Raw genomic sequence first — 24,882 nt, 5'->3', positions numbered from 1 at the left:
ACATAAGAATGAAATGTCTATGTATATGCATGATCACCATTTAGGCTATCAGATTGTCAAATGAACCATGACTGCACACACTTCAGTACAGTATGCAGACGTGAACACTCTGTTGCTTGGTTTCCTTTTAGGTCCAGCACATGTTCCTATGATGTCAACAAATGGTTCTGTGCCTCCAATCTATGTGCCTCCTGGTTATGTATCTCAGGTAAACAGTAAGAGTCTTTTGATGATTTTGCAAAAGAGAGAGATTTCCCAAGAAAAAAGAAGATGATTTCCCACTTAACAATGCTTTAAAAAGGTGTTAAATGGAAAGTGTGATGGAAGCAGATCTTATCTCTCCTCTCGCTTCCTTGCCACATTAAGACTGCTGCTCTTGCTATGGACCTGGTGCATCGTTTCCTAGTCTTTTTACCATGGTTAGGAAATCAGGTGCACCCTGCAAGCTACCTGCGCTCTTTCTCACCCTCCCTACTTTACCATGTAAATTATCTTCTTTCTTAAACAAAAGTGTTGTTATCTGCACTGTGCTTAATGCTGTCTGTGGTTTGCTTTTAGCATAATTTGAAATCAGGTTTTGAAACTACTGGTGCATTTATTTAAGTGCAGGTGAAACACTTTACTTCAGTTAATGCTAAAAGGGGAGGGTGCTGGAGTCCATGTCACAGCCATGAATTGAGATTAGGAAACTGATGACACCCACTTGTTCTGAGTGATAAAACACAAAGAGATTCCAGGGAACTCCAAAATAATCTTTCCAGACTGGGTTGAATGGGCATTAAAATGGTGAATGGGAGTCATGTAAGAAAGTATAAAATACACCCTAGCTTTACATACACTCTAATGGGGTCTGAATTGAACCTATGCCGTGTAAAGGTAAAGGGACCCCTGACCATTAGGTCCAGTCGTGACTGACTCTGGGGTTGTGGCGCTCATCTCGCTTTAGTGGCCGAGGGAGCCGGCGTACAGCTTCCAGGTCATGTGGCCAGCATGACTAAGCTGCTTCTGGCGAACCAGAGCAGTGCACGTTTACCTTCCCACTGGAGCAGTACCTATTTATCTACTTGCACTTTGACGTGCTTTCGAACTGCTAGGTTGGCAGGAGCAGGGACCGAGCAATGGGAGCTCACCCCGTCGTGGGGATTTGAACCACCAACCTTTGGATCGGCAAGTCCTAGGCTCTGTGGTTTAACCCACAGCACCACCCGCGTCCCCTACGCCGTGTAATGAAGCTGAATTTTGGGAAAATAAGGAAAGACAGAAGGAAGTTAAACTATGGAATTCTGTACAAGATGTAAGGGTGACTGCCAACTTGAACAACTGTAAAAGGGGATTAGGCATATTTATGGAGGAATAACGTTATCCATGGTTACTAACTCTGATATCTGAATACTAGTTGCTTGAGAATGCGGGTGGAAAGAGTGCTGCTGGGTTCATGGACTTGGTCAGGACCTGAACCATGAACTTGGTCAGGACCTGAACCAGGAGACACAGTTAATGAACGCCAGTATTTATCTTGCATGTGTTTGAGACAGTTGCAGCTTCTATGGTCTTGGTTTAGGCCAAGGTTTCAGTGTGTATGGTTTCCATACTTTGTTTGGCAGCCAGTCAAATGAAACAGGCAAGAAACTACATTGAACAATGATTGACTGAGCCTTATCTCACCCATGGTTCCAGACTGAAAGTATAGCAACACAAGTAGCATGCTATTCCTCCTCTACAAGTCTTTAATGATGACGGCATTCTCATTATTATTAATTTATATTCTGCCTATCAGGGTATAAATCTTAGCAAGGTTGCTTAAAAGTAACATTCAGTTACTTATTTTAAAAACACTGTGAGCAGTGTTAACATCTTTAAACACAGCACGATCCTTCCCACTTCAGGTGAGGGAATAGTTCCTCTAGAACAGGTCCTTCATTATTTCTCCAAGAGAACAAGGTGACCTAGAAGCAAAAGTTTGTGGAGAGGGGGTTGCTGTAACTTAAAAGAATTTCATGGACGAGTTGGTGCTTACCATTGTCTGGAATTGGGGATTGGGATCACTACAAACTCTCAGATTCCATTAAGAACCTAAGACTCTATCTTGGAGGGTATATATGTACAGGGAATATATATGGTTCCTTAACACTGTGGCATCCATTCTCATTAGCTTAAATGACTCAGGAGCACTTTGCTCTGAGTGTTGAGCCCATCCTAGGAGAGAACCCTTATAGCGCTCTTGATTCATGGAGCTGAGTCAGGTACTTCCTGGAGTATGCTTATCATTTCCTTTTGACTCTGAAAGGGAATCTTTGAGAAGGCCTTGAATTTCAAGATCTTCACTGTAGTACCAATACACATTAGAACAGGCTTCCTCAAACTCGGCCCTCCAGATGTTTTGAGACTACAATTCCCATCATCCCTGACCACTGGTCCTGCTAGCTAGGGATCATGGGAGTTGTAGGCCAAAAACATCTGGAGGGCCGAGTTTGAGGAAGCCTGCATTAGAATCTATCAATACATTACTATCCTGGTTTAGAGAAAGAGGCCAAAGAGACAGTCACTTTTGTTTGACTTACATGCCTGGAAGTGTATATATTTAGTATCTGTGCAGCATGTTAGCTACTGGATTTTAGCTTGTGGCTGGTTTTGCTGATATTCAGCAATTGGGCTGAAGAGCTGGTACTACCTTAAATCTTACTGAACATCACTGTAGTAGAGCTAGTGGTGGGGTGGTGGTGGTGGTATGGATCTTGTTTGTTAGATCTGCAAGCCAGTCTGAGAAGTTGACTAACAATGTGATTCAAGATAGTTATGCCCATTTTTTTGAATTGGTTAGATTTCTTTAAAAATCAATGTATTTGTATTTTAAAGCACACACATACATACAACATACTGGTTTTGCATTACAGATGGTGGAAGAAAATGGAGTCCGGAAGGTTGTAGTTCTGCCACATTCTACTGAATACCACCCTCCCATTCACCCTCCTCCTCCTCCTCCCCCACATGTGACGCATTATATGCACCCTCATCCTGCTATGATACCCCATCCACCTCATGCAGTGTATCCTCCAGTTCCGGCAGGGGAAATACCACCACAGTTTGTTCATCAGCATACACCACCGCAGCATCTTTATCAAGAACAGGGTAAGAAGTAGTGCCGTTATTAGCTTGCCTGTATTTAGAAGGTCTGATGCTTTCTTTGGGGTTGCTTATATGCCTTTGCAGCTGATGCAGATTGCAACAAATCTGTTTCCAAGTGGGATAAATCCACAACAAAAACAGTGCTCTGTGTGCAGTGTCTTCCCACTCACTTTTAGGCACAAACTCCCAAATGGTTTGGGTCCTATATAGCCTAGATGTGGCTTTCTAATTTACCTTCCTTCACAACATTTAAGAATCACAAGTGTTTCCTTCATTGCTATATACAAAGGCCAAGCAGCAAGAACATGCAGAGACGCATTCTTAGCAGCTTCCCCATCACTATTGATCTCATTTTTTGTAGGGCAGGGGTTTGCTGGCCTATTGTGCTTTTGGAGCCAGCCTGCAGCCTGTCTTCCTTGCTCCCTCCAAGCTGTTCACAGGAAATAAGGCTTTTAAAAGTGCTCCTAGTTGTGTCAAAACTTAGCTTTCATTTCCTAAGCCTAATTATGCAGGGTGGGAAGGACTTCCATCCTAAGGACAGTTGCCACCTCCCCATAACAATTAGGCATAAAGCTCCAATTGTTGGTGGGAGCTTTTTACTTGGTTTACTGCTCAATCCCACCATGCTTGTTGAATTGAGCAAATCCTATGGAATAAGTGGGCTTAGGATTTCAGACTTAATTGCCATAGCTGGCTCTTATCTTGCCCCATTCCCCTGGCAGGTGGAGTTGTTCCTTGCAAATCACAATCAAGTGGACTAGTGAGAGTTAGAAAGTTGAAGCTTGCAGTATTTCTTTCCTACAAAAAAAAAGAAGAAAAGATATCATGGCACTTGCCTCTGTGCAGTACACAGTATTATGGTAGAAAACTGCAGCCATTCTTTCTCTTATACACATGTGCACATATGCTATCTATGTTACAGTTATAAAATTAGCTTCCAAGAATAATTAGTAGCTACAATAACTGTATCTGTTTCTTTTTATATACATTGGTTGTCTAATCTGGCTAAGCCTTGAAGGCTTTTACATTTGGTGGGAGGGGGAAACCGGATCATTGAAAATGAAAGTCTTGCCCTTTCTGTGTCCCATCTAATGGGCTCTCTTTGCTGGTGCCCCTATAGAGACCCGTTCCCATGGCAGAGCTAATTTTCCTCCGCGAGATGAAAGAACTCTCAAAATGCAGGAGCATTTGAAGAAACGGATAAGAGACCGACAGACTAGTGGAAACACAAATAATAAACCGAACAGCCCTCCTTCCTCACCTCAGAAAGTTAACAGTTCGTCCAGCGCCGGCGTTCAGAATGGACATGGAAAGGGACAGCAAGGGTCAGGAGGGCAAGGCAAGCAGAGGCAAGCAGGGAAAGCCAGGGAAAGCCAAGCAGCCAATTCAGGAAAGGGAGGTAAGTTAGAACTTTTTAGGAACATAATGTGTGTTTCGTATAATATGTGTATTCTGCAGTGCGAATAAAATCAAATGGCAAAGCATTCTTGTGAAACAAAGGAGGAACTACCTGTCTGTGTTCCTTTAGGGTTTAAAAATATACATGTCAGCAATGTCAACAGTAGAGAACGTCAGACACGATGCAGCACATCTGTACAGTGTGTGGCAGTGTGTTCATTATGAACGTAGGTGACTGACTTGCAAGAGAGGGGAGCTGGATCCTAATGTTTTCACTGAAATGAAAAGCATGCCACTGAAAATGTTTTCTTCTACTGTTGTTGGCATCTTCCTATTTGCAGTCTTCCTTTGGAAAAATCCTTCTGTTTCTGTGGCAAATGGCCAGGGATGATGGGCGTTTCAGGGCAACAGGACCTGGGGGAGACAGGGACGATGGGGACGACACTGGTTCCCCCATCCCTGGTGTAACATGAGAGCACAAGAAGTCAGGATGCGTATACTAAAAATAAAGTATACATAGCAATCTAAAAGCAAATAAAAGTACCACATTTCAAAATTCTGTACAATATGCAATATGAAATAATTAAGCCACTGTTTGGGAAAAGATTCAGGTTTCCTTAGACCACCTTTCCATTCTTAGTCCTACCCTCCCAATCCCACCTCCTAATCTTCCTATTTACCTTGATTCTTGCCAGTGAGAAGTGATTTTTTTTCCTTGAGGGACAGTGGAGAAAGCCTAGGTGAAGAGGTGTTTCTTGTATGAGGAAGTTAATTATTAGAACTTAGAAGCTTGAAGTAGAACTGCATTTGCTGGACTTGTTGTTGTTGTTTAGTCGTTTAGTCCTGTCCGACTCTTCGTGACCCCATGGACCAGAGAACGCCAGGCACTTCTGTCTTCCACTGCCTCCCGCAGTTTGGTCAAACTCATGCTGGTAGCTTCGAGAACACCATCCAACCATCTCGTCCTCTGTCATCCCCTTCTCCTTGTGCCCTCGATCTTTCCCAACATCAGGGTCTTTTCCAGGGAGTCTTCTCTTCTCATGAGGTGGCCAAAGTATTGAAGCCTCAGCTTCAGGATCTGTCCTTCCAGTGAGCACTCAGGGCTGATTTCCTTAAGAATGGACAGGTTTGATCTTCTTGCAGTCCATGGGACTCTCAAGAGTCTCCTCCAGCACCATAATTCAAAAGCATCAATTCTTCGGCGATCAGCCTTCTTTATGGTCCAGCTTTCACTTCCATACATCACTACTGGGAAAACCATAGCTGGACTAGCTATGGCTGAAATCTGGTGTTTGTGTGCATTCATGCACAGCCAATGACAGGTGTGCCCAGTTGGACCTACATTCTTGGTGAATTTACCCATACAATCAATCACAAAATTCAGTTATACCTTCTGGATTTCAGTGGACTTCACAAAGGGGACTTATTTAACAATACTGTATTGTGTACTGTTGAAGAGCAAAGGTTTGCATCCAAAGTACCATGAGCCAAGTTCCCCATGCAGTGGGGTTTCCCACATCCTCTTCCTACTGTAGCTGTTTGTGCCTGCTGAAAAGCTGCTCCTGGGGGTCAGGAAACCCTTTAACAGAACACAGTGTGGTGTGGGGTCCACCTTCTGTGAGAAAAACTGTATTCTCTTTGCATTAGGGGTTATTTGGATCCAAGCCAGAATGTGCGCATACGGTAAATCTGTTACCTGAGTAATAAATGCATGTGTGCTTCTCTGGATGTTGCTGCAGACCAGCTGAAGCATACATTTGCACCTACGCTCTTGAACAGCAGTACTTTCTTTCAGCAGTACAGTGCATCTCTGCCAGCTTGGTTGACTTTGCACAGAATTGGCAATGTGGGCATTTGAGAGGGTGAAATGGCTTACTATTAAAATAAACTACTGCTGCTTGAGAGCATAGGAGCAAATGCACTGTAATTCTTGCTGTGTAGTCTCATTGCCAGAATTGTAGTTTGGCCTATCATGGAAGGAAGAAATGAAGCGCAAAGAGGAATCTTTGGAAACTGTGCTGTATTTACAATAAAAATAGATAGACCTCATTGGCAAGCTGAAAGAAAAAGGTACTTCATCTACATTCAGACCTGAACCTCAGTACTTATGAGGCTTCCCTGCTCCTGTTGACTTACTCAGTCCTCTGCATGAATTAGTATCCTGAACCTTGAGCCTTGGCAGGATAACTAGAAAAACTAACATGAAATTTATCTGAAAACATGAGTATGTATATGCATGGGTTTTGCTTTCAATCGTTTAAATGTTCCTTGCTGAAACTTTAGTCTTAATTATTGAATGCATAAAATCTCATCGTATCATTCCTTCAAACTGTCTTCCCAAAATAACGTAGCTGATGAACAAGGTTACTGTTAAGACTTTTAGCACAGTAGAATTTTCAAATTCCATCAGTCAAAGGAAAAGCAAGATATGCACAGATTCTTGATGGTGTGAGTCAAATTCAAAGGAAGTCTGTGCAGCTCTGTTACTTCTGCACACTTTGAATATGTAGCTGATTCAGTGGTCAAAACAAATAAGGGCAATGAACTTTGCACAGCATTTACTGTTGTTCTAATAAGTGTCCCGATTTGGTTTGCAGTTAAATAAGAAATGTTTTGATGGGGGTTTTCATTTCCTCTCCATCTCACAATGTGGTGTATGTTTATTGTTTTGTTTTCTTTAGAATCTGATACAGAATCTAGAAAATCCCAAGAACCCTTAAGCATCAATAAGCCTACAGTAAGTAGTGATATATTTTAGATGTTATAATAAGCATGTGGCATATCTTTTCCAAATAGACATACCTGTTTACAAAACCTGGCTCAAACAAGAGTTTTTTACAATACTTGAGAATGTGGCAGGATCCTCAGAAGGAAATGGAGTTTTCATAGTTGATAAGTAACTGTGGAAGATGACATTCTGTATGACTTTGCTATGCAAACTCTAGTGAATAGGTGGAAGAAGCAAATGGGTGTTTTCTGATCTTTGATATTGCAGTGGGGCATTTAGGGAAAAGTCAGCCATAGCTGTTCTCTGTATATAAGACACCCAGTTTAAGGGGTTTGAAGTTGGGCAACATTCAAGTTGAAAATATTTTGAAATCCTTGGTATGACAATTATGGGGTTTGACACAAAGCCTGCTTAACTTAGGTTTTTTTGTGTGTGAATTTTGAACCAACTTCACAGCTGGGGAAAGAGGAGAATGAAAAAGGTTACATAACTAGGACAATCACCAGACCAAAATAGGTGACCAAATGTTTTATTTGACTGCCTGGATCTCCCTCTCTCTCTCTCTCTCTCTCTCTCTCTCTCTCTCTCTTCTTTTTGTTCCTTTTTCCAATCCATGATATTTAAACTGATTCAGTAGTTTTGAATTTGGATTCATCTAAGAGTATATACAGCAGGGATGGGAAACCTTTCAACCTCCAAACTTTGTTGATCTCCCATCAGCTCCAGTAAACTTGAGCAATAGCCAGGGATGATGGGAGTTGTAGTTCAGCAACATCTAGAGGGGCACAGGTTCCCCCCTCCTGATCTGTGGTGGGCTTTCTTCTCTGAATCATCAGTACTGTCAACACATAGACTATACAAGAATAATGGGCTGCATTAAAAAAAATTGTTCACTATAGTTGTGATCAGCTTTAAACCTTGGAACTCATTTGCATAAACAACCACTTCCTTCTGAAGTGTCCTGCCTGTTCTGTAAGATTTGACATGGATGATGGTCTCTACATCCTGACTGTAGCTGGGGGTGGGGGGGTGGGCTGGTTGGAATTTTCAATGACTGCACCTACCTAAATTGTGGAGTGTTCTTTGGAAGGCTCATTTATTCCTCCTGTCATTCACCACCTGCTTAAAACTTTTATTTAGATAGGATTTCTGCTTTCCTGTTCATTTTATAATGGCCGACCTATTGTATTGTTTTAAAGACTTTTATTGAATATTGTTGTCGTTGACATGATGTAAAATAAACCATGTTTTACATTGATTTGATTAAGAAAAGAATGGATGTACTTTTTCTTGTATATAATGACAATGCTGTAGGAATCTTAGATAGTCTAAGGCAGGTCAGGGGGCATGTGGGCCTCCAGATGTTGCTGGACTGCATCTCCCATCGTTCCTCACCATTGACCATGCTGGCTGGCTTACTTTTTCTAGCTACGCAATTATAGAACAGTTAGGTCTTGTCTGCTATTGTGAAATGAAACTGTTAATGCATGAACCAGACTTGGAAGTATTTTAGACAGAGTGCTTCGACACAAATGTATGTTAAACCACCACCATGCATTGACTTAAAGAACTATAAAAAGTGGGGCAAAAAATGCAACCAGACCCAGCATTTCAACTTGTGTAGGGGAAGAATGCACCCATCTGCATTTTCCCCCCAATGCTTCTTGAATATTCTAGAAAGTCACATTATCCCCCCCCCCCTTTTTTTTTTATAGGTCTCTGAAATACAAGCTAGGTCAGCAGTTGTGGCTTGGGATCCTCCTTTTGTGGTGCAAAATGGCGAAACACATCTCACCTCTACAAAGTTCAGATATGAAGTGGCAATCACAAAGGGTGGTAGAAATGGAAAATTTAAATCATTTTATGTGTAAGTCCAGTTTCTTTATTTTACCACACAACTTATCTCAGCTGACACCTTGCTCACTTTCCATAGAAAATATTTTAGACGGAGTTGATGGATTTTTTCCAGTGCTGTTTTTCTAAGGACAGCCTAGAGGCAGAATCTAAGGGAGCTTTGTAAATAGGCCCACATAAGTTAGCCTGCCCCCCTCCCAACTAAAAAATAATTTCTGTGCAGGGTGCAGATGAGGAATGGAGCACCTAATCTCTCCTTTGCCAGCCAGTTCACTCACCTTCATGGAATTCTGCTCCTACAATTCCTGATATTCCTGGGCAATGAGGAATTGCATGCAGACAAATGCTAAATTGTGATGTCCTGGGAGATATAAGTTTTGAGATACCAATACGACATTGTGGGAAACTACGTAGGATATGCTTGAAAGAAAAATGGCGTTGTTGTTTGCATAGGGTGTTGTTGTTGTGGAAACTATCTAATTCTCACTATCATAATGGGTTCTTCCTTTTGCAGGGAAGAAGTGATGACTTTTACTCTTAATGATCTCAGACCGGCAACTGATTACCATGTCAGGTGGGCACCAAGAACAAAAGACTTGAGAACACAGTAGTTGTTGTTAAAAGTAGCTGAATTGCCCTGCATATACCTCCCTTGTTTGAAGTTGCTTAAAGATATAAGGGTTTGGAGAAGGTGGGGGAAGGCAGGTGATAAAACTGAAAAGCGTAGGCATACAAATGGTGCAATAGATCTTTTTCTTTACTGTTTTTAATAATGCTTCTGGAGTTGCATCAAAATACTAGACCAGGGCAAGCGATTTTATTTGGTCAGGCATTTTAAACTGGTTTTATAGCCTCTGACCGCTTTTTTGTTTTATAATTTGTGCCTCTCATTTTTGTTGATCGATCTATATTGATTTGTATTGTAATGTGTTATTGCACATGCCCATAAAGCTACCATTCCCTGTGAATCCATCAGGGTGAAGAGTTGTTTAGAAAGTTTTACATAAATAGATATCAAATACTACTTACCCCCTGCAAAATATTTTCCGCTGAGCCTCAGTACCACCCTAAGTTGTGTTAGGGTACTTGCAAAAGTTGCATTTGGGGGCAGAGTTACCCAATATTAGAGTAACCACAGAAGAGTATTGCTGCTTGGTGGCTAGATTGTTCCCAGCTATGACATAGTAGTGAGGCTCTGAGTATAGGGAAGGCCAAAATGAAGGCAAGTGTGTTAAGTGTTCCAACCAAATTCATTAAAGACGTGAAGATGCCTTCTTCTAATCCAAGTGTGGCTATTCTTTATGCACACGCAGAGGACTAGAACCAAGGCATATTCCTTATTGAAATAGGGAAAAGATTGTTATCTTCTCCTACATATCAAGCCTGGTGAGACACAGGCAATGGGTTCCTGAAGGAAAAGTGCAGGGGGGGAGTTCTGTTGTGCTTTGAAACTGTTCTTAGGTAGGGGTCAGACCTGTAACATGGTAGGAATGTTATGTTTGCCAAATGCAATCCTACAAGTGACTGTGACTCAAATCATTATGACCAACCACAGTCTCAACTTTCAGATCTCAGTTCCATTAGGAAAACTTCCTTAACTTTTTTTTTTTAATCATACAGAGTTATAGCCTCAAGTAGTACCACAAAGGAAGCGGTTTCAGAGCTGGTGACTTTTACTACAGATAGTTGTGAGCCAGACCCTCCAGCTGCACCGAAAGTAATCAACAGAACCAAAAACAGCCTGAATTTACAGTGGAAGGTAACTGAAAAGCCAAAACGGATTTTAAACCAGGGTATTTTTTAATAGCAAGATTTATAGCGTATCTTAAGTAAATCCAATTGTTCCTCTAATTGTGAATTCTGTGATATAGTGCAGACAGAAATGGAGCTGAAACAAGGCAAATGAGAGGGAGGTATTGCCATGCTTAGGAGAACCCTGTGGTATGCAGAAGTACAAAAAAGGGAGTGAGTTTGTGTGTGCGCAGTGAGGATTGAGCATGCTCAGGAACATATAATGCTGGGTGTCAATTGGAAAAGAAAACACTGGGGAAGTAAAGTGACCTCCTTCAAATCCCTTACTTGCAGCTTGGGTGAGGGACAGCTTTCACCCTGAGAGCAACATTTCAGTGATGGGCAAGTGAGCCAAAGGCAAAAGTGGGTTTAGCAGCAGTTGCAACTATTACATTTGGACTGTAGGCTACATTCCGGCCATGCAAAAGCCAAAAGCTTCTACATGCAAACATGCACCGCCCCGCTTCTATCTTCCATCCAGGCAAGTAAGAGGCATTAACTTAGTCCAAGGACATATTGCGTCCTGGCAAAGTCACTAGAGGAGGGCTTGGAGCAGGGCTAGTAGAGGCACGGCCTGAAAAGAGTCCTGAGGGCCAGATAAGAAGCTTTCTGAGTTTGAGTTTGAGTTTGCTCACCTCGCTTTGTAGTATCCAGGAGGAGACTGGCTAGCTGGCTCGCTGTGCGGGAACACTCACATTAGCGGATAAGGATGCGCAGCAACATTGCATGTCCTACTTATTTAAACTGAATCTCGTTTAAACAAACAAACATACTGCATGTTAAGTTCAGTAGGATAAGGTGTTGTTCTACCTGAGGCGTTAACCTCAATGATGAATGACAAGGAGTGTGTGAAGAAGGACTGGAACCCTCCTCCCCTCCCCTCTGAGCAAAGCGTAAGTACATGCAAGCATGCATAGGCCTCACGGATTAACTGACAGTATGGAAAAATTTTAGTACATCCTAATGAAATTTGATACACAGGTAGATCAGGACATAACAGTTCCTAGAAAAATCAGATGTTCAACATTACTGTAGACTTCTCACTCAAAACACGGGGCTTAAAGTATAACCTAAAAAGGTTTCCTTGTGAATCATCTTGCAATCCTTTGGGGGGGGGGTAAGGTGTATGTATGTATGTATGTATTGGGTGTACAGTCCTTTTTTTCTTAAGAAATGTTTAGGGGTACTCTCATTTTCCTACTCATATTGAAATACTGCCCCTCAATGAGGCCAGACTTAGATTCACAAAATGTTTAGGGGTATGCATACTCCTGCGTCCTCCCAGAAAAAGCACTGGGTATATGTGTGTGTGTGTGTGTGTGTGTGTGTGTGTGTGTGCTAAAGAAAATCACTCACGTTTCTTGCTTGCCACATTCAGAGTACACAGTCCTCTTCAGAATAAGTAGTTGCTGCTTGTTTCTGAATGTGCATTTTCCGAGACAACACTTAAGACCATTGCTGTTGACTATGAAAGTGTATCCCAAAATGGTTCCGTTACATCCAGAAATCTGAAACTGGGTGCCTCTGTAGGTCAAGACACACTTAATTACTAGTGAATCTAGTAGACAGAACTGTAGGCAGCAAACCTACCTTCTAACAGAGGCCAACACTCCATTGCAGAACAAGCCACAAACTGAACATAGGATAGAATATTGAGCTACATAAACTACGTTACTGGGGATGTAGGGCAGTGCGTGCAATAGCAACTGGGAGCATACATTCTTCTGCTTGAAAAAAATACTAGTTTTCAATATACTGGTTATAAATGTACATATGCATGCATGCAATAGGTTTATGTTATGTTATCGATTCAGGATTGGCAGACCTATTACTTATTAGGATAGAGAGCTAGAAATTTGCCTCTTTCAGTAGCTAGGCATAGTAAAGCTTTCCCTTTTCCCCTTTTTAGACCTCCAATGACAATGGCTCCAAAATAACTAACTACCTTTTAGAGTGGGATGAGGTGAGTTCCTTATTTCAGAATCAACATCCTAATCTTGTCAAACTGAAATTGTATGTTGCTCAAGTCCTCTCTTTTTTGCACTGGCTAATATGGATTGCTCTGTATTTGTGTAAGATTAATAACAGTCTTCAGTATAGCACTGAGAGATCCTCTATAATTGGAAATATTGCAAGTTGGGATGAGAATCCTATAAGGTTGCCATCTTGTCAGGGAAGTGGTTTTAACCATTTTTATGGAATGTTGAACCAGGGCTACTGGAGGGAGAAAAAAACTTGTTAACACCTTTGAGTGTTAATACCCATGTATTAACTGCTTCAGATTTTTTATGAACAAATTAAGGATTGTGTTGCCCCTGGTGCCTTGGAAAGTGCCACGTAAAGAATTAATAGAATAACTAAGCACTTCAGAATCATTGTAGACCTGCAGAAATCTGGCAAAGGCTAGCAGGCACCCTAGTCAGATAGAAAAGATTTATTTGATCCCCACTCATGCAGTTCTACCTGTTGTCATATGGTTACTGCCCCAGGGAACTAAATCCCATGATACTTTGAAGTGCATGTGAATGTGGGCCAGGCAACAGGTTTTCTGAATTTCACAAAAAAAACCAACCAACCCTGAAAATTAGAATCAGAATTCAAGTATGCCTACAAAGCAAAATTATAAACATTAGCAGTTGTTATAGGATCATAGAACCTTGGTTCCTTTAGTCTCAACATTTTTCTTCCCAGAGGCCAAGAGCAAAGAGCTCAATTAGGTGTTTAAACAATTTCCACAATTTTGGTTTATAGGCATCAGCCATGCCACTGCATACTAGTCACAGAGAAACAACAGCAAACGAGAAGCTATCTGTTTTTATTCATTTAATAAATGTAATAGCTGCTGTTCTAAACATAGCATCTTTCCACAGTGGCTTGTATTATTTGAAACCATATCGATATAGAACACTATAATAGCAACAGGTTTTAAAAAAATCATCCAAATGCTTCTGAATCATTGGATTAATTTCAGTATGTCACAGGCAGCCATTCCAACCATTGCCTCCATACCCTGCCTTTTTTTTCTTTTTTCTTTTTGCATCCTATAACCATTGGGCTAGTTATTGTAGGAAACAGGAGAATGGACCAGGTGGACCGTTTATTCGCTGGGGCATTAGCAGGGCTGCCCGTATGCACTCATGTAACATGATGGAATGTTCCTGTACAAAACAACAACACATTTGCTCCAAACCATTCCCTTGGGGCAGTTTTAGCCAATCTGTTCCCTTGATGCACCTTTTCTATGTTAAAGGATTTTGTTTTGTAAATGAAGGAGAATTTTTTGTGTGTCATGTATAGCCAAGAGTTCTCACAGAGCTAGTTAGCCCTTGCCTTAATGGGCTATCTGACTTCATTTTTGTTTCTCTGAAAAGGGGAAGAACAACGCATACAAGGAATGCTACTACGGTCATCTGAAGCAGCACAAAATTACCAAGCTGACCCCCTCCACAAAATTTAGATTCAGGTTGGCAGCCAGAAATGACATCGGGATAAGGTAATAACGGGTTGTGCAATTTTTTGCAGAGTTTCCATTCCATTCTTAACAACGCAAGTTCTTGCTAATCTTTTGACTCCTCCCTGCAGTGAGTTCAGCGAAACATTGGTATGTTACACACTTGGAATTGTCCCCCCACCACCTCTGCCTCCTAAGCTAAAAGAAGCAGGGGTAACTTGGTTATCACTTGAATGGAGTCCTCCGGCTGGAGTATCCACAGATGACTCTCTGACCTACGTTTTAGAAATGGAAGAAGATGGTTCGGTAAGCTTCTGGTGCTTGGAAGCAGGGAGAATAGAAAGGAGCAGCTTCCCTCTGGTGCAGATTAGAATGTTGCCTAGCAAATAATTACATGCTCTCTCATTCAGACATCCCAGTGGAGTTGGTAGTAGACTATCCCTGAATCTTCCAGGACTAATTTAATGCTGAGTTGTTGTTGCTCAGGGGTCCAACCTATAGAAGGTAGGGGCAAAGTCCAGTGAGTAGGTAAACATCTAATACTGAAGCACACCTAAAGGCTGTCATAGACTTTGTAGTTACTGTGATCTTGTGCAGCCTATGTGGGTTGTAGTTGCTGAGCTACAACTCCTATTGGTGCCAGCAAGCAAGCATAGCCAATGGCTCAGAGTGGGACATAGACTGACATGAACTGGGGCTACCCTGATCTGCTTCTTTATTTGAGATGATTCCTTAGATATCACTTACCTTGTGGGGGGGGGGGGTTCCTGTTATGATAGCATATAACTCTATCTGTGGGGCTAATGCATCTATATACCCTGGGTACAAGGATTGGACGTGCCAACATTAAAAACCACAATTGTCACAGTTGGCTTTATGCATATATAATTCATTCAGTGGATATTCTCTGTTACAGTTTTATTACCTTAAGGAATGTTTAACATCCTCTTCCTTGGTGTAAGAAAAATGTAGTTACTGCATGTGCACATACAAATGTCCCCTTTCTTCATCTTCTCCCCACCCCAGAATTATGGTTTCCAAGCAGGGTACAACGGAGATGAACTTTCTTGCACTTTAGAAGACCTTACAAGGAGCACTTCTTATAAATTCAGAGTATGTACCAAATTCAAGCATTATTAAGTAGTACTTAATCATATTTGTTATATTTATATGCATATTTATATGCAGATACCAGGAAAGCCAAACATCCGCTATGAGAAAATGCAGCATCTCCTGTGGTTTTTGTAAGGAACCCTTCAGTGTAGTCCAGATAACTGACTTCATTTAGTTATAAGGAAAAATACCAAGATAACTTGAAATGCTCTTAAAACCTTGAAATACCTTCCTCTGTGCTGGCAGATTCTTCACTTCATAGGAGATCCAACAGCTATCTAATGTTTTCTGTTTGCTAGCGCAAGAGCCCCACAAGAGCACTAGCAGATGGCAGAGTTTAAAGGTTGCGCAGCAAAGGAATCCCGACACAGCATAGTGCCAGCAGAAACTTGTTGTGCAACATTATTTGGTGCTGTATTAGTGTTTTCCCTTGCGCAACAACAGCGCAACAAGCAAAGCACTAAGTGATTTTAACCCAGCGCTACGCTGGATAACACCCCCTGGCTTTTTTGGGAGGGTGGGGGCAGAAAATGGTGAGAACCCCCAGGCCTGTTTGAAAGGCTTCCCTTTGAACACTTCAGTTTCCTACCAAGTCATCCTTCGTGTCTCATCCTTCTGCCCACCCACGTAACTATCAGGACCATTCACAAATCCCTTTCCTCAAATAGTAATGTTATTGTCTTCCTTTTAAAAAGAGAGTAGGCTTCTAGGTGACTGCAAGTGCTGGGGAGCAGCTGCCTTTGCCGTGATTTTCTGCTTGCAGGCTTCCCAGAGGCATGTGGCAGCCCATTCTGAGAAGCAGGATGCTAGACAAGATGGATCATCTGCTCTGCTCCAACAGGGCTCTCTCGGTGATCTTTTTATAGAGGCATTTGAATGCAAGCTTGTTTGTTTTTAAGCTGATGTTTGTTCTGTTTGTGATGTGACAGGTGTTTGCTCACAACAGTGAAGGTAAAAGTGGCCCCAGTGAGGTAGTAGAATTCAGCACAATCCCCGACAAACCTGGACCTCCAAGTAAACCAGCTGTAAAGGGAAGGATCCATTCACATAATGTGAAAGTTACCTGGGGTAAGTGAACTTTAACTTTATGCAGTCAGGTCTCTCTCTTCCCCTACCACCCACTCCATCTGCACCGTTGCATAAAAAGAAAAGACACTGGCTACACTTCAGCTCTCTGCCTTTGCTGATTCTGTATGAGCATGTAATTAACTGCACAGAAGTAATGAGCAAGAGGCTCATTAGTCTGGGCTGATGCATTTTGTGATTGCCTGGATCGCTGCCTGTTTAGCATGCATGTATAGATGTGCAGTATTGCTCATAATTCCTTTTTTCTTTGCTTCCCACATGGAAAGAAGGGGGGGGGGCTAGCTCCTGCATACACTGCACCTCATCTGGTGCATGGCCATGTGTCACTCAATGCCAAACTTTCAAAACAGTACAGATATTTTAACTTGGAAAGGCTCTATAGTTACCTGGTGGAGGGCTCGGGATCGAACAAACAGTGGGTCATTTTTCAGCTCTGACTCCTTTTTCTGAGCACAGGTCTTTATTTTGACCAAAATTCCATTTTGGACCAAGCAGTGCACCACCTGTTATAACTTGTGATGGAACTAGTTGTATTTATTTTAAACCATGAGTTTCTTTTCATTTCTAAATTCTGCCTTTTCTATAGATCCACCAAAGGATAATGGAGGATCAGACATCTCCGTGTATATTCTAGAAATTTCAGAAGCGTCAGTTGGTAAGTGACCGAACATGTTAAATGATTTGCTTAGTTATGATCATGTCTGTGTTTCACTTCTGTACGTGACAGGGATCACTCCTGGATTTGTCTAACTTAAAACTTAAGAGATAGTAATTTTGTTTTGATATATCTGCACTCACTTTTTAGCCAAGATTGGATCCTCGAGTGACTTCTTAACCATTTATAACCATTGTGTGCTGCACAAGCCTGAAAGCAGCAAATATTTGTCATCTGTGGAAGGACTTTCCTTTGCCTGGAATGAAAATCTGCTCCCAGGGACTCACTGAGGACAGCCCTATCCATGTCCTCTCCTTGGTCCTCTTGGTGTTCCAGTTGCCACACTGCTATTTGTAATGTTGCGAAAGTCCATTTCCCTCTTTCGCCCCACCCCCTGACTGTTGATTGATATTTCATTTTTCTCTTAGGGAGTAAATGGGAAGTAGCATGTAGTGGTTCCATGAGAGAACATGTATGCACTCAGCTCAGCCCTGGTACGTCATACAGACTAAGGGTCTTCTGCATTGGCAGAGGTGGCCAAAGCCAGGTGAGCAAGGAAGTCCCTTTAAAAAACACATGGGGGGAGGGGGATGTGTGTATTTCACCATACACAGCAAGTGCACCGAAAGCTGCAAAATTTGTTATTATCCATAGAATTCAATATCCTTAGAATATCCATTTTCATCTAGTCATTTTAATTAAATATAAAAAAAGCAGGTTTATGGCCTCGCAGGGCTGCAAAATATGGACTTTAAAAGTAGATGAGCAGTGTCTTATCTTACTTATTGCACACAAAGGAACTCAAGGTGACGTTCACGTGGGTCAGACCTACTGGGTGTCAGCAGCTTTGTTGCATCATCTGCCTTCAAGACTGTGCCCCCTGGGTCCATGGTTGAAATCGTCACAGTTAAGAAGGATTGCTACCTACTGGAATATAGGACCAGCCCTATTTCACTGTCCTTCCACATGCAGAATACATCACGATAACAACAAAAATGGAGGTTTAATGAAGGTGCAGAACTTGGGTTTAGCTTGGCGCAGACTTGTCATGTTCTGAAGGCAGAGTTCACACACACACACAGAGCACTGCTTGAAAGAACATGTTGGAAGTGCATGTGAAACGGATGCTTTGTATTTCGACACCTGTAAGCCAATATGTGTCTTCATTTCTAGGCCTCTGATATACTCATTGTTCAGACACCAGCTGTTCCTCCTGGGCCATGTAATTCTCCATATCTGGCTGCAAAACCCAAGACCAAGGAACTCAGTCTTATTTGGGGTAAGATCTGGCAGGAAATGGGGGGGCATTCACTTGCAAGTTGGATCAGCAAAAAAGGCGTAGATGATATTATTATTATTATTATTATTATTATTATTATTATTATTAGATACCTTCCTCTACCCCAGGGGCTCAGAGAGACATATACTAGTTTTTCTAAATATTAATTGTTTAGAATGCAGAGCCAGAGGCCAACCAGCTCAAACATGGCCAGAAGCCCATCACCAGCCTGATCCCCCAAATCCAATAACCCAGCCTATAGCTCTACAAACTCAATAGATTTAAAATCGTAGGTCAAGGCATTGTCCTTTGGGTAGATGAAGGTGGTGAACAGCTTCTGCAGGTAGTTTGGCTCCCATTTAAAAGTTGCACTGCCATTGCCTGCTCATCACTAAAATACGGCCTCGGGGTCCTGCAGAGAGGACAGTGAGCAGTGTTGCTGTCACAGTCATAACAGAGGAAAAGTATATTTTACAGCCATAATTTGGATTGGGAGGGGTTAACAGCACCATGCCAAGGGCCCCCTGAAGTTGGCACCGGCCCTGCCCAAGGGGCTCACAAGGCTGGAAGGAGCCAATAAAATAAAAGTTGCATTCTAAACATCAAATATCTATTTTTATTTTTAAAAAATCAGTATCACACCATAAATATCTTGTGCACAAAACCATACAAAGTGGGCTGGGCTGAGCTCAGCCTGGGTGGTGCTGGGGTCTCTGGACCTTTACCCTAAGAAAAGACTTCTTTCCAGCAGCCTCACCAACTTTCCCTGACAAGCATTGTTAAAGGTGGTGGCAGCGGCAATCATAAGGCAATAAAAGTAACTAACAACCACTCATAGTTGAGGTTACATTTTCTCCAGAAACATGACTTGTATTCATATTTTACAGATCCCCCTGCCATGGATGGGGGTTCAGAGATAACAGAGTACATTCTGGAAATAGCAGAAGGTGACAGAGATGAACGGAGGCAAATATACCGGGGCGAGATGCCAGAATGCACAGTGAATGGTCTCATTCCTGGGAGGACATACTGTTTCTGGACACAAGCAGCCAACAAAGCTGGGGTATCTCATAAAATTCTTTTTTCATAGAATATAGAATTTATCTGTCGGGTAGGTTGTAGAAGCAGGAAATCCAGATCAGGGTATGCATTGTTATCATTTTTGCATGCCTTTAAATCTGAATTTCATATAGTTTTGAAAACTTGTCTGGAAAGGTTGAATTTTGGCCAGTGTTTAAATATTTTCCCCATGCAAGCATGATGACCTGGCCACAACTATTTAGGCAGCACATGTTACTGTCATCCTCCCACACCATATTTCAGGCTTAATAAAGCGCTTAGCTTGCCCTTTTATCTGATGCACCCTGGCAATGCCTCTATTTGTTCTGACCTCCATTTCCAATTTACTTCAGCTGCCGCCACTAGTTGGGTCATTTTGAATTTGAAATGGAATCTGAGAGATCCCAAACAGCCTTGGCAAGCATTGCTTGTCTTGTTGCCCCCACACATCTGCATCTGCCTAAAATATGCCTGGGGAATGGAGTTTGTAAATGTTCTTACCTGCCTGGTCTTCTGGTGGTGATTTTTAATCCAGGCAAATGACTATATACCATTCTGATCTCAAAGCAGAAACAATTGCCACTGGTTGAAGGACTGGTGCCTTTTTCAGTTTGTTTGTTTGTTTTCTGCAGAGAATTATTTCAATCTAGAAGGACATTCTGTGTCAGTTACTAAACTTTTATTTATTCTCTAATTTTAAAATAATTTCGGCCTGAATATATTAAAGCCTCTTTTCCCATTCTTGAATGCACCTGAGAACTTTCTTGGTTTTCCCTTTTAAAGTGAAGGAGAAATAAATGGAGAACTAGATGGAAAGTAGCTTGTGAGAAGGGAAGATTCTAGAGGCTTGCCTCTCCAGTCTTTCACTCAGCCTTTCCAATTGATCACTTGCAGGCTTTCCCCCCCTGCCCTAGCAGATTGGAGGTTCCTAAGAGCCAAATTGGCCTAAGGGGAGCTATAGTCTCTCTGGCAGTAACTACTGCAGGAATCCTGAATCCCTTTCCTTGAGTAAACCTGAAGGGCAGAACATAAAGAAACCAGTAGGTTTTCAGGTGTCGCTGCTCTATAATGGCTGCTTCTTCCCATGTACAGTGGTACCTCAGAAGTCGAACAGAATCCGTTCCAGAAGTCCGTTCGACTTCCAAAACGTTCAGAAATGTCTTAAATTAGAATAAATAAAATCACATAAAAGCCAGCATGTCAAAAGTAAACTACTAAGGGTTCTGCTTCAGATCCAAAGTTTGGAGGGCTAATAGTCAGAAGACCAGTTTTGTAAGGGATGCTACTGAAATAGACTCAACAGTTCAGTAGCCAGAGAAAGAACATTCCCAGTTTGACAGTTGTACACCATTGGCAGTCTGTAAGAATATTGAATTGGTCTATCTCTTTGCTCTTTTCTAATCCTGGGGTCCTCTTTCCCTACAGCTTGGTCCTTCCTCAGAAAAGGCAGAGCTTTCTACAGCTCCAGGGCCCCCAGAACCGTGTCGCGCCCCTGTGCTAACTTGTAAGACAGCTACTTCTGTAGTAGCCAATTGGGAGGTATGTTGTTTATTTACATATAATTCATCTACTCCATGGCTGTTATTCAAGCCCCATTGAAATAAACATGAATTGCAAAACTCTCAATTTACAATTGTTAATAATAAAGAGCCTTTGTGTGCATAATCAATGAATCCAATAGGGCACACTGACTTTCAGTAAGTTTCTCCTGTGCTATAGGAATATATGTGGAATATGTCTGCAAACGATGAGAAATTTTGACTTTTCACTTTTTGCTTTTATTTCCTTCAGATTCCAGCATGCAATGGTGCAGATGTTACTGAATACAAATTAGAATGGGGCCAAGCAGAAGGATTAATGCACATAATATACAGTGGCCCTCTTCTGACCTATGAAGTGAGAGGGCTTTCACCTGCAACTACATATTATTGCAGAGTTCAGGTAAGTAAATCTGGATGCATCCACCGTTTTTTGCTCAAGAGCTATTTGTTCTAATGAGATCTTGAACAGGAAGTTAGCTCAGTAATTCCAGAGCTGTGTTACATGAAAGATTTTTTTTAAAAAAAAACTATTCAAGACTCTTCTGACCCCAGAGCATCCTCAATGGCCCATGGCTCTCACTTTATCCACCCCTCTCTGCTAGAAGTAGGTGATTCTGTCATATTGCATCATGAGGCACAATTCGATTATTCCACTAGTCTGGATGCAAAAAATGCAGCAAAAATGCAACTGCATTTGGAAAATTGGAAACAATATAAAAGTCAGGTAAAAATGGTTGAGAGTATTTACAAAAGAAGAAGAAGAAGAAGCTAAAATTACAGAATGAGAGGATGTATAAATCAAACTTACAAATAAACTGTGAGTTCAATCCAACTCGCAACAAATGAACAACTTGCATATAAACACAGACTTGCCATGGACAAATTCAATTATATTTGGAATCCATTCTCACAATAGTAATACGTTAAGATCTGGTGACGTACAATAGCAACTTAGTAAAGTATACAGTTTTGGGGGGGTTTCCCTCCCCCCCTTTATTTTCCCTTCTACATGGGTGCTGATTCTCTTTTTCTTTTTCTCTCTTTTATTTATGTCACATCATGTTTAGTTCACATATGATTATGTACATTTTGAACTTTCAATAAAGCATGAGGTTTTCAGAAGCGACTGCCTCTCTAATTTTGTGTTAGGCCATGCTCCCAATGGCAGCCATTTTTCTTATGCCCCTGCTCCTCCCCTAGCAGCTATTTTGTGATTGGCACCCAGAGCACACTCTCAAAATTCGAAAAGTGTCGTCTGGTTCAGAAAGGTTGGCAGCCCCAGTAACAGGTGAAGTAAAATAGTCCACTTTGTCTGCACCATTCAATCCCCCCCTCCCTGGTCTCTGCCATGTTCCCAACGCATACCTTTTTTCCCCAAGCTAAAAAAAGCTTCAACCTTTGTAACCAAGCCCTTATTTGCAAGATCTAGAGTTCTTCCAAATAAGGAAGCTCTCTCCAACACAAGTGGTCATTTCTTCTTCTTATTTTGTATAACAACATTTCCAACTTCAGAGCAGAATTCTGTGTCAGCTATTGAATTGTTGAATTAGCTATTGCTCTTATTTTAACACCTTTCCTTCATCTTCCTTCAGGCTGCGAATATAGCTGGTGCTGGATTGTTTGGGGAGACTAGCATGGTCACAACCTCGGCTTCCGTGCCAGCTGCAGTGACAGTATTGCACTTGCTCAAAGAAGACCAGATGGAAGCCCGCCTTCCTCTCTCAAAGTGCCTTGCTCTTCAGTGGGAGGAGCCCAATTGCCATGGGGCAGAGATCCTTGGCTACAATATAGAGTATGGGGAAAGACAAGTCTCAACTGTCAACAAAGTTACAAGCCATGTTCTGGAGAACCTGCAACCTGACACTTTATACAGGTGATTAGACAGTTCAGTTTCAGATTAACATAGCTTCATCAGGCGCACACTTAATGCAACAGTCAAGCTAAATTAGATTCAGGGGGCACACAAACAGCCTCATTATGACACAGGGGCTGTGGGTTTAAACAGTGCAGTGGTGCCACTTAATACTTTTTCAACAGCCCATCTTCCCAATAAAAATTCCTGGTTGCTTTTCTGTCCACTTCCTTGCTCTCCTGTGGCTGGGAAAGCTGCTGAGGTAGAAGGGAGCAATATTTTGGTTGGGAAAGCAACCCAAGAGGACAAAAGAGCTTCCTTATCTAGACACAGCTCAGATTATATTTGAAGTCCCTATAGCTACCTGTCAAGTTTTTCATTGCTCACAGATATCCACATTTCTATGTCCTGTTTCACTTGGGCCTAACCTTTCTCCTTAAAAGGAAGTTTCAAGCTTCCTTAATGTTGAAAATCTAATATGCATTTATCAGTTGCAGTTACAGGGGCTGAAATACAGGAGGCACCCTGTGGCTATTTCGCTTGCCTCAGTTTCACTTTCAGGCAGAAATTAAGCAAGAAGACTGGCAGGTGCTGAAAGGGGCAACTCCATGTTTGAGCGCCCCCTCCCTTGTAACACGAAGTAATCGAAATGCAAAGCATAACATCACGCTGTGCATAATATACTTTGCTTTATTGACCGACACTAGAAGAGTGGTGAACCAGATTATCTTCTTCCCCCATCCCTCATGGGGATGCATTTGACAGGTGGGTCAGTCACCTGATGTCACAATGACATCTGGTAACCCTTTTTGCCCACAGTGGTCTTCAGAAGCCCTTTTCAAAACACTGCCTTGCACAATCCTGTGCAAGCACAGTTTTGTATAGGGCTGAGCCAGATTTTTACCTACCCCCATTGTGTGTGATGTCCAGTGTAGGGCAGCAGAGCCTGGCTTAGCCACCTTGGCTTCTCCCAAACCAAATGGGGATGCCTGGTGGGCCTAGTTAGCTCCAGAGGGTAGATGTTTTCCACCCATGCATTAAACCAGTTATTTTTAACTATGATTTAATGTGACATCTGAAGCACATCGCTGAGCGTGACGTGTAGAAGAGATGACTCCACAGTGAACAGTTGTGATTGGGGTAAATGTACCTGTTAAAACTTCTCTCTTTTTTCTGTTCTTAAGGTACATGAGTCCTTCTGTCTTTCTAGCATCCCTAGTAGATGGATGCTACAAAGTGGATGTTGGCAGGAAACCATTTTCTGTTTATCATTGTAGTCCTCTGGCTTGGAAAATGTTTTTAAAAACCCACCTCTGCATTGAGTTGTGGTTAAAAAAACAACAACAACTAAGCAATAATTTTATCTTAATGACAAGTTTTCTTCCCTTCATTCTCTCTTAGAATCCGAATCCAAGCCTTTAACAGTCTCGGAACTGGTCCCTTCAGCCCCCACATTAAAGCAAAAACAAAGCCTTTACCTCCGCAACCCCCACAAATGGAATGCGCGGTCTTTAGTTACCAGAGCCTTAAGCTAAAGTGGGGTGACGGCCCTGGCAGAGCTGTAGCCACCAGTACAACACATTTCAACCTCGAGATGGAAGTTAAAGCTGGCAGGTGAGAGCTGCCTGTGTCTTGGTTCTCATGATCAAGTGAGTTTTTGTTTTGTTTTTAATATTCAGGAGCTCTTCAAGGTTTCAGAAGATGCCAGATTGGACGACATGCATACCCAGATCACTCTCCTACTTACCCATAGTGGAGAACAAGAGATCATCTCCCCACCCCTCTTGATGGCGTCTGCCACTGGGGGGTTATTCATAGGCTTAACATTCAGAAACATTTGTGTGTAGGTCTCGCATCATGCCAACACTATTCTAGGTAGAACCTAAGAATCCATCTCACAAGCTGGGCAGTACAGCTTTTAGATTGCTTTTTATACTTGTAAACTGCCC

The 24,882-nt window shown here is 42.0% G+C and overlaps 2 protein-coding genes across 2 annotated transcripts in view; one reads left to right on the top strand and one right to left on the bottom strand.

Moving 5' to 3' along the window:
- LOC308468837 (growth hormone secretagogue receptor type 1-like) overlaps positions 1-24,882 on the bottom strand; it is a gene marked incomplete at both ends in the record, with an annotated part of 74,878 nt that overhangs the window by 31,804 nt on the left and 18,192 nt on the right. The window lies entirely within an intron of this gene.
- LOC308468816 (fibronectin type-III domain-containing protein 3A-like) overlaps positions 1-24,882 on the top strand; it is a 35,464-nt gene that overhangs the window by 4,736 nt on the left and 5,846 nt on the right. Inside the window, 20 exon segments of the mRNA XM_080991241.1 lie at positions 132-208; positions 2,895-3,129; positions 4,247-4,525; positions 7,206-7,261; positions 8,968-9,119; positions 9,621-9,680; positions 10,727-10,865; positions 12,807-12,860; positions 14,269-14,390; positions 14,480-14,654; positions 15,375-15,461; positions 16,391-16,529; positions 17,134-17,202; positions 17,631-17,749; positions 18,376-18,481; positions 19,369-19,544; positions 20,966-21,079; positions 21,332-21,481; positions 22,674-22,954; positions 24,335-24,547. Coding sequence (XP_080847367.1) covers positions 132-208; positions 2,895-3,129; positions 4,247-4,525; positions 7,206-7,261; positions 8,968-9,119; positions 9,621-9,680; positions 10,727-10,865; positions 12,807-12,860; positions 14,269-14,390; positions 14,480-14,654; positions 15,375-15,461; positions 16,391-16,529; positions 17,134-17,202; positions 17,631-17,749; positions 18,376-18,481; positions 19,369-19,544; positions 20,966-21,079; positions 21,332-21,481; positions 22,674-22,954; positions 24,335-24,547 — 2,803 coding nt within the window.

The sequence above is a fragment of the Podarcis pityusensis genome (genome assembly GCF_964106645.2).
Source record: "Podarcis pityusensis genome assembly, chromosome: Z".
NCBI lineage: Eukaryota > Metazoa > Chordata > Lepidosauria > Squamata > Lacertidae > Podarcis > Podarcis pityusensis.
This window is presented reverse-complemented; position numbering and strand designations above follow the sequence as displayed.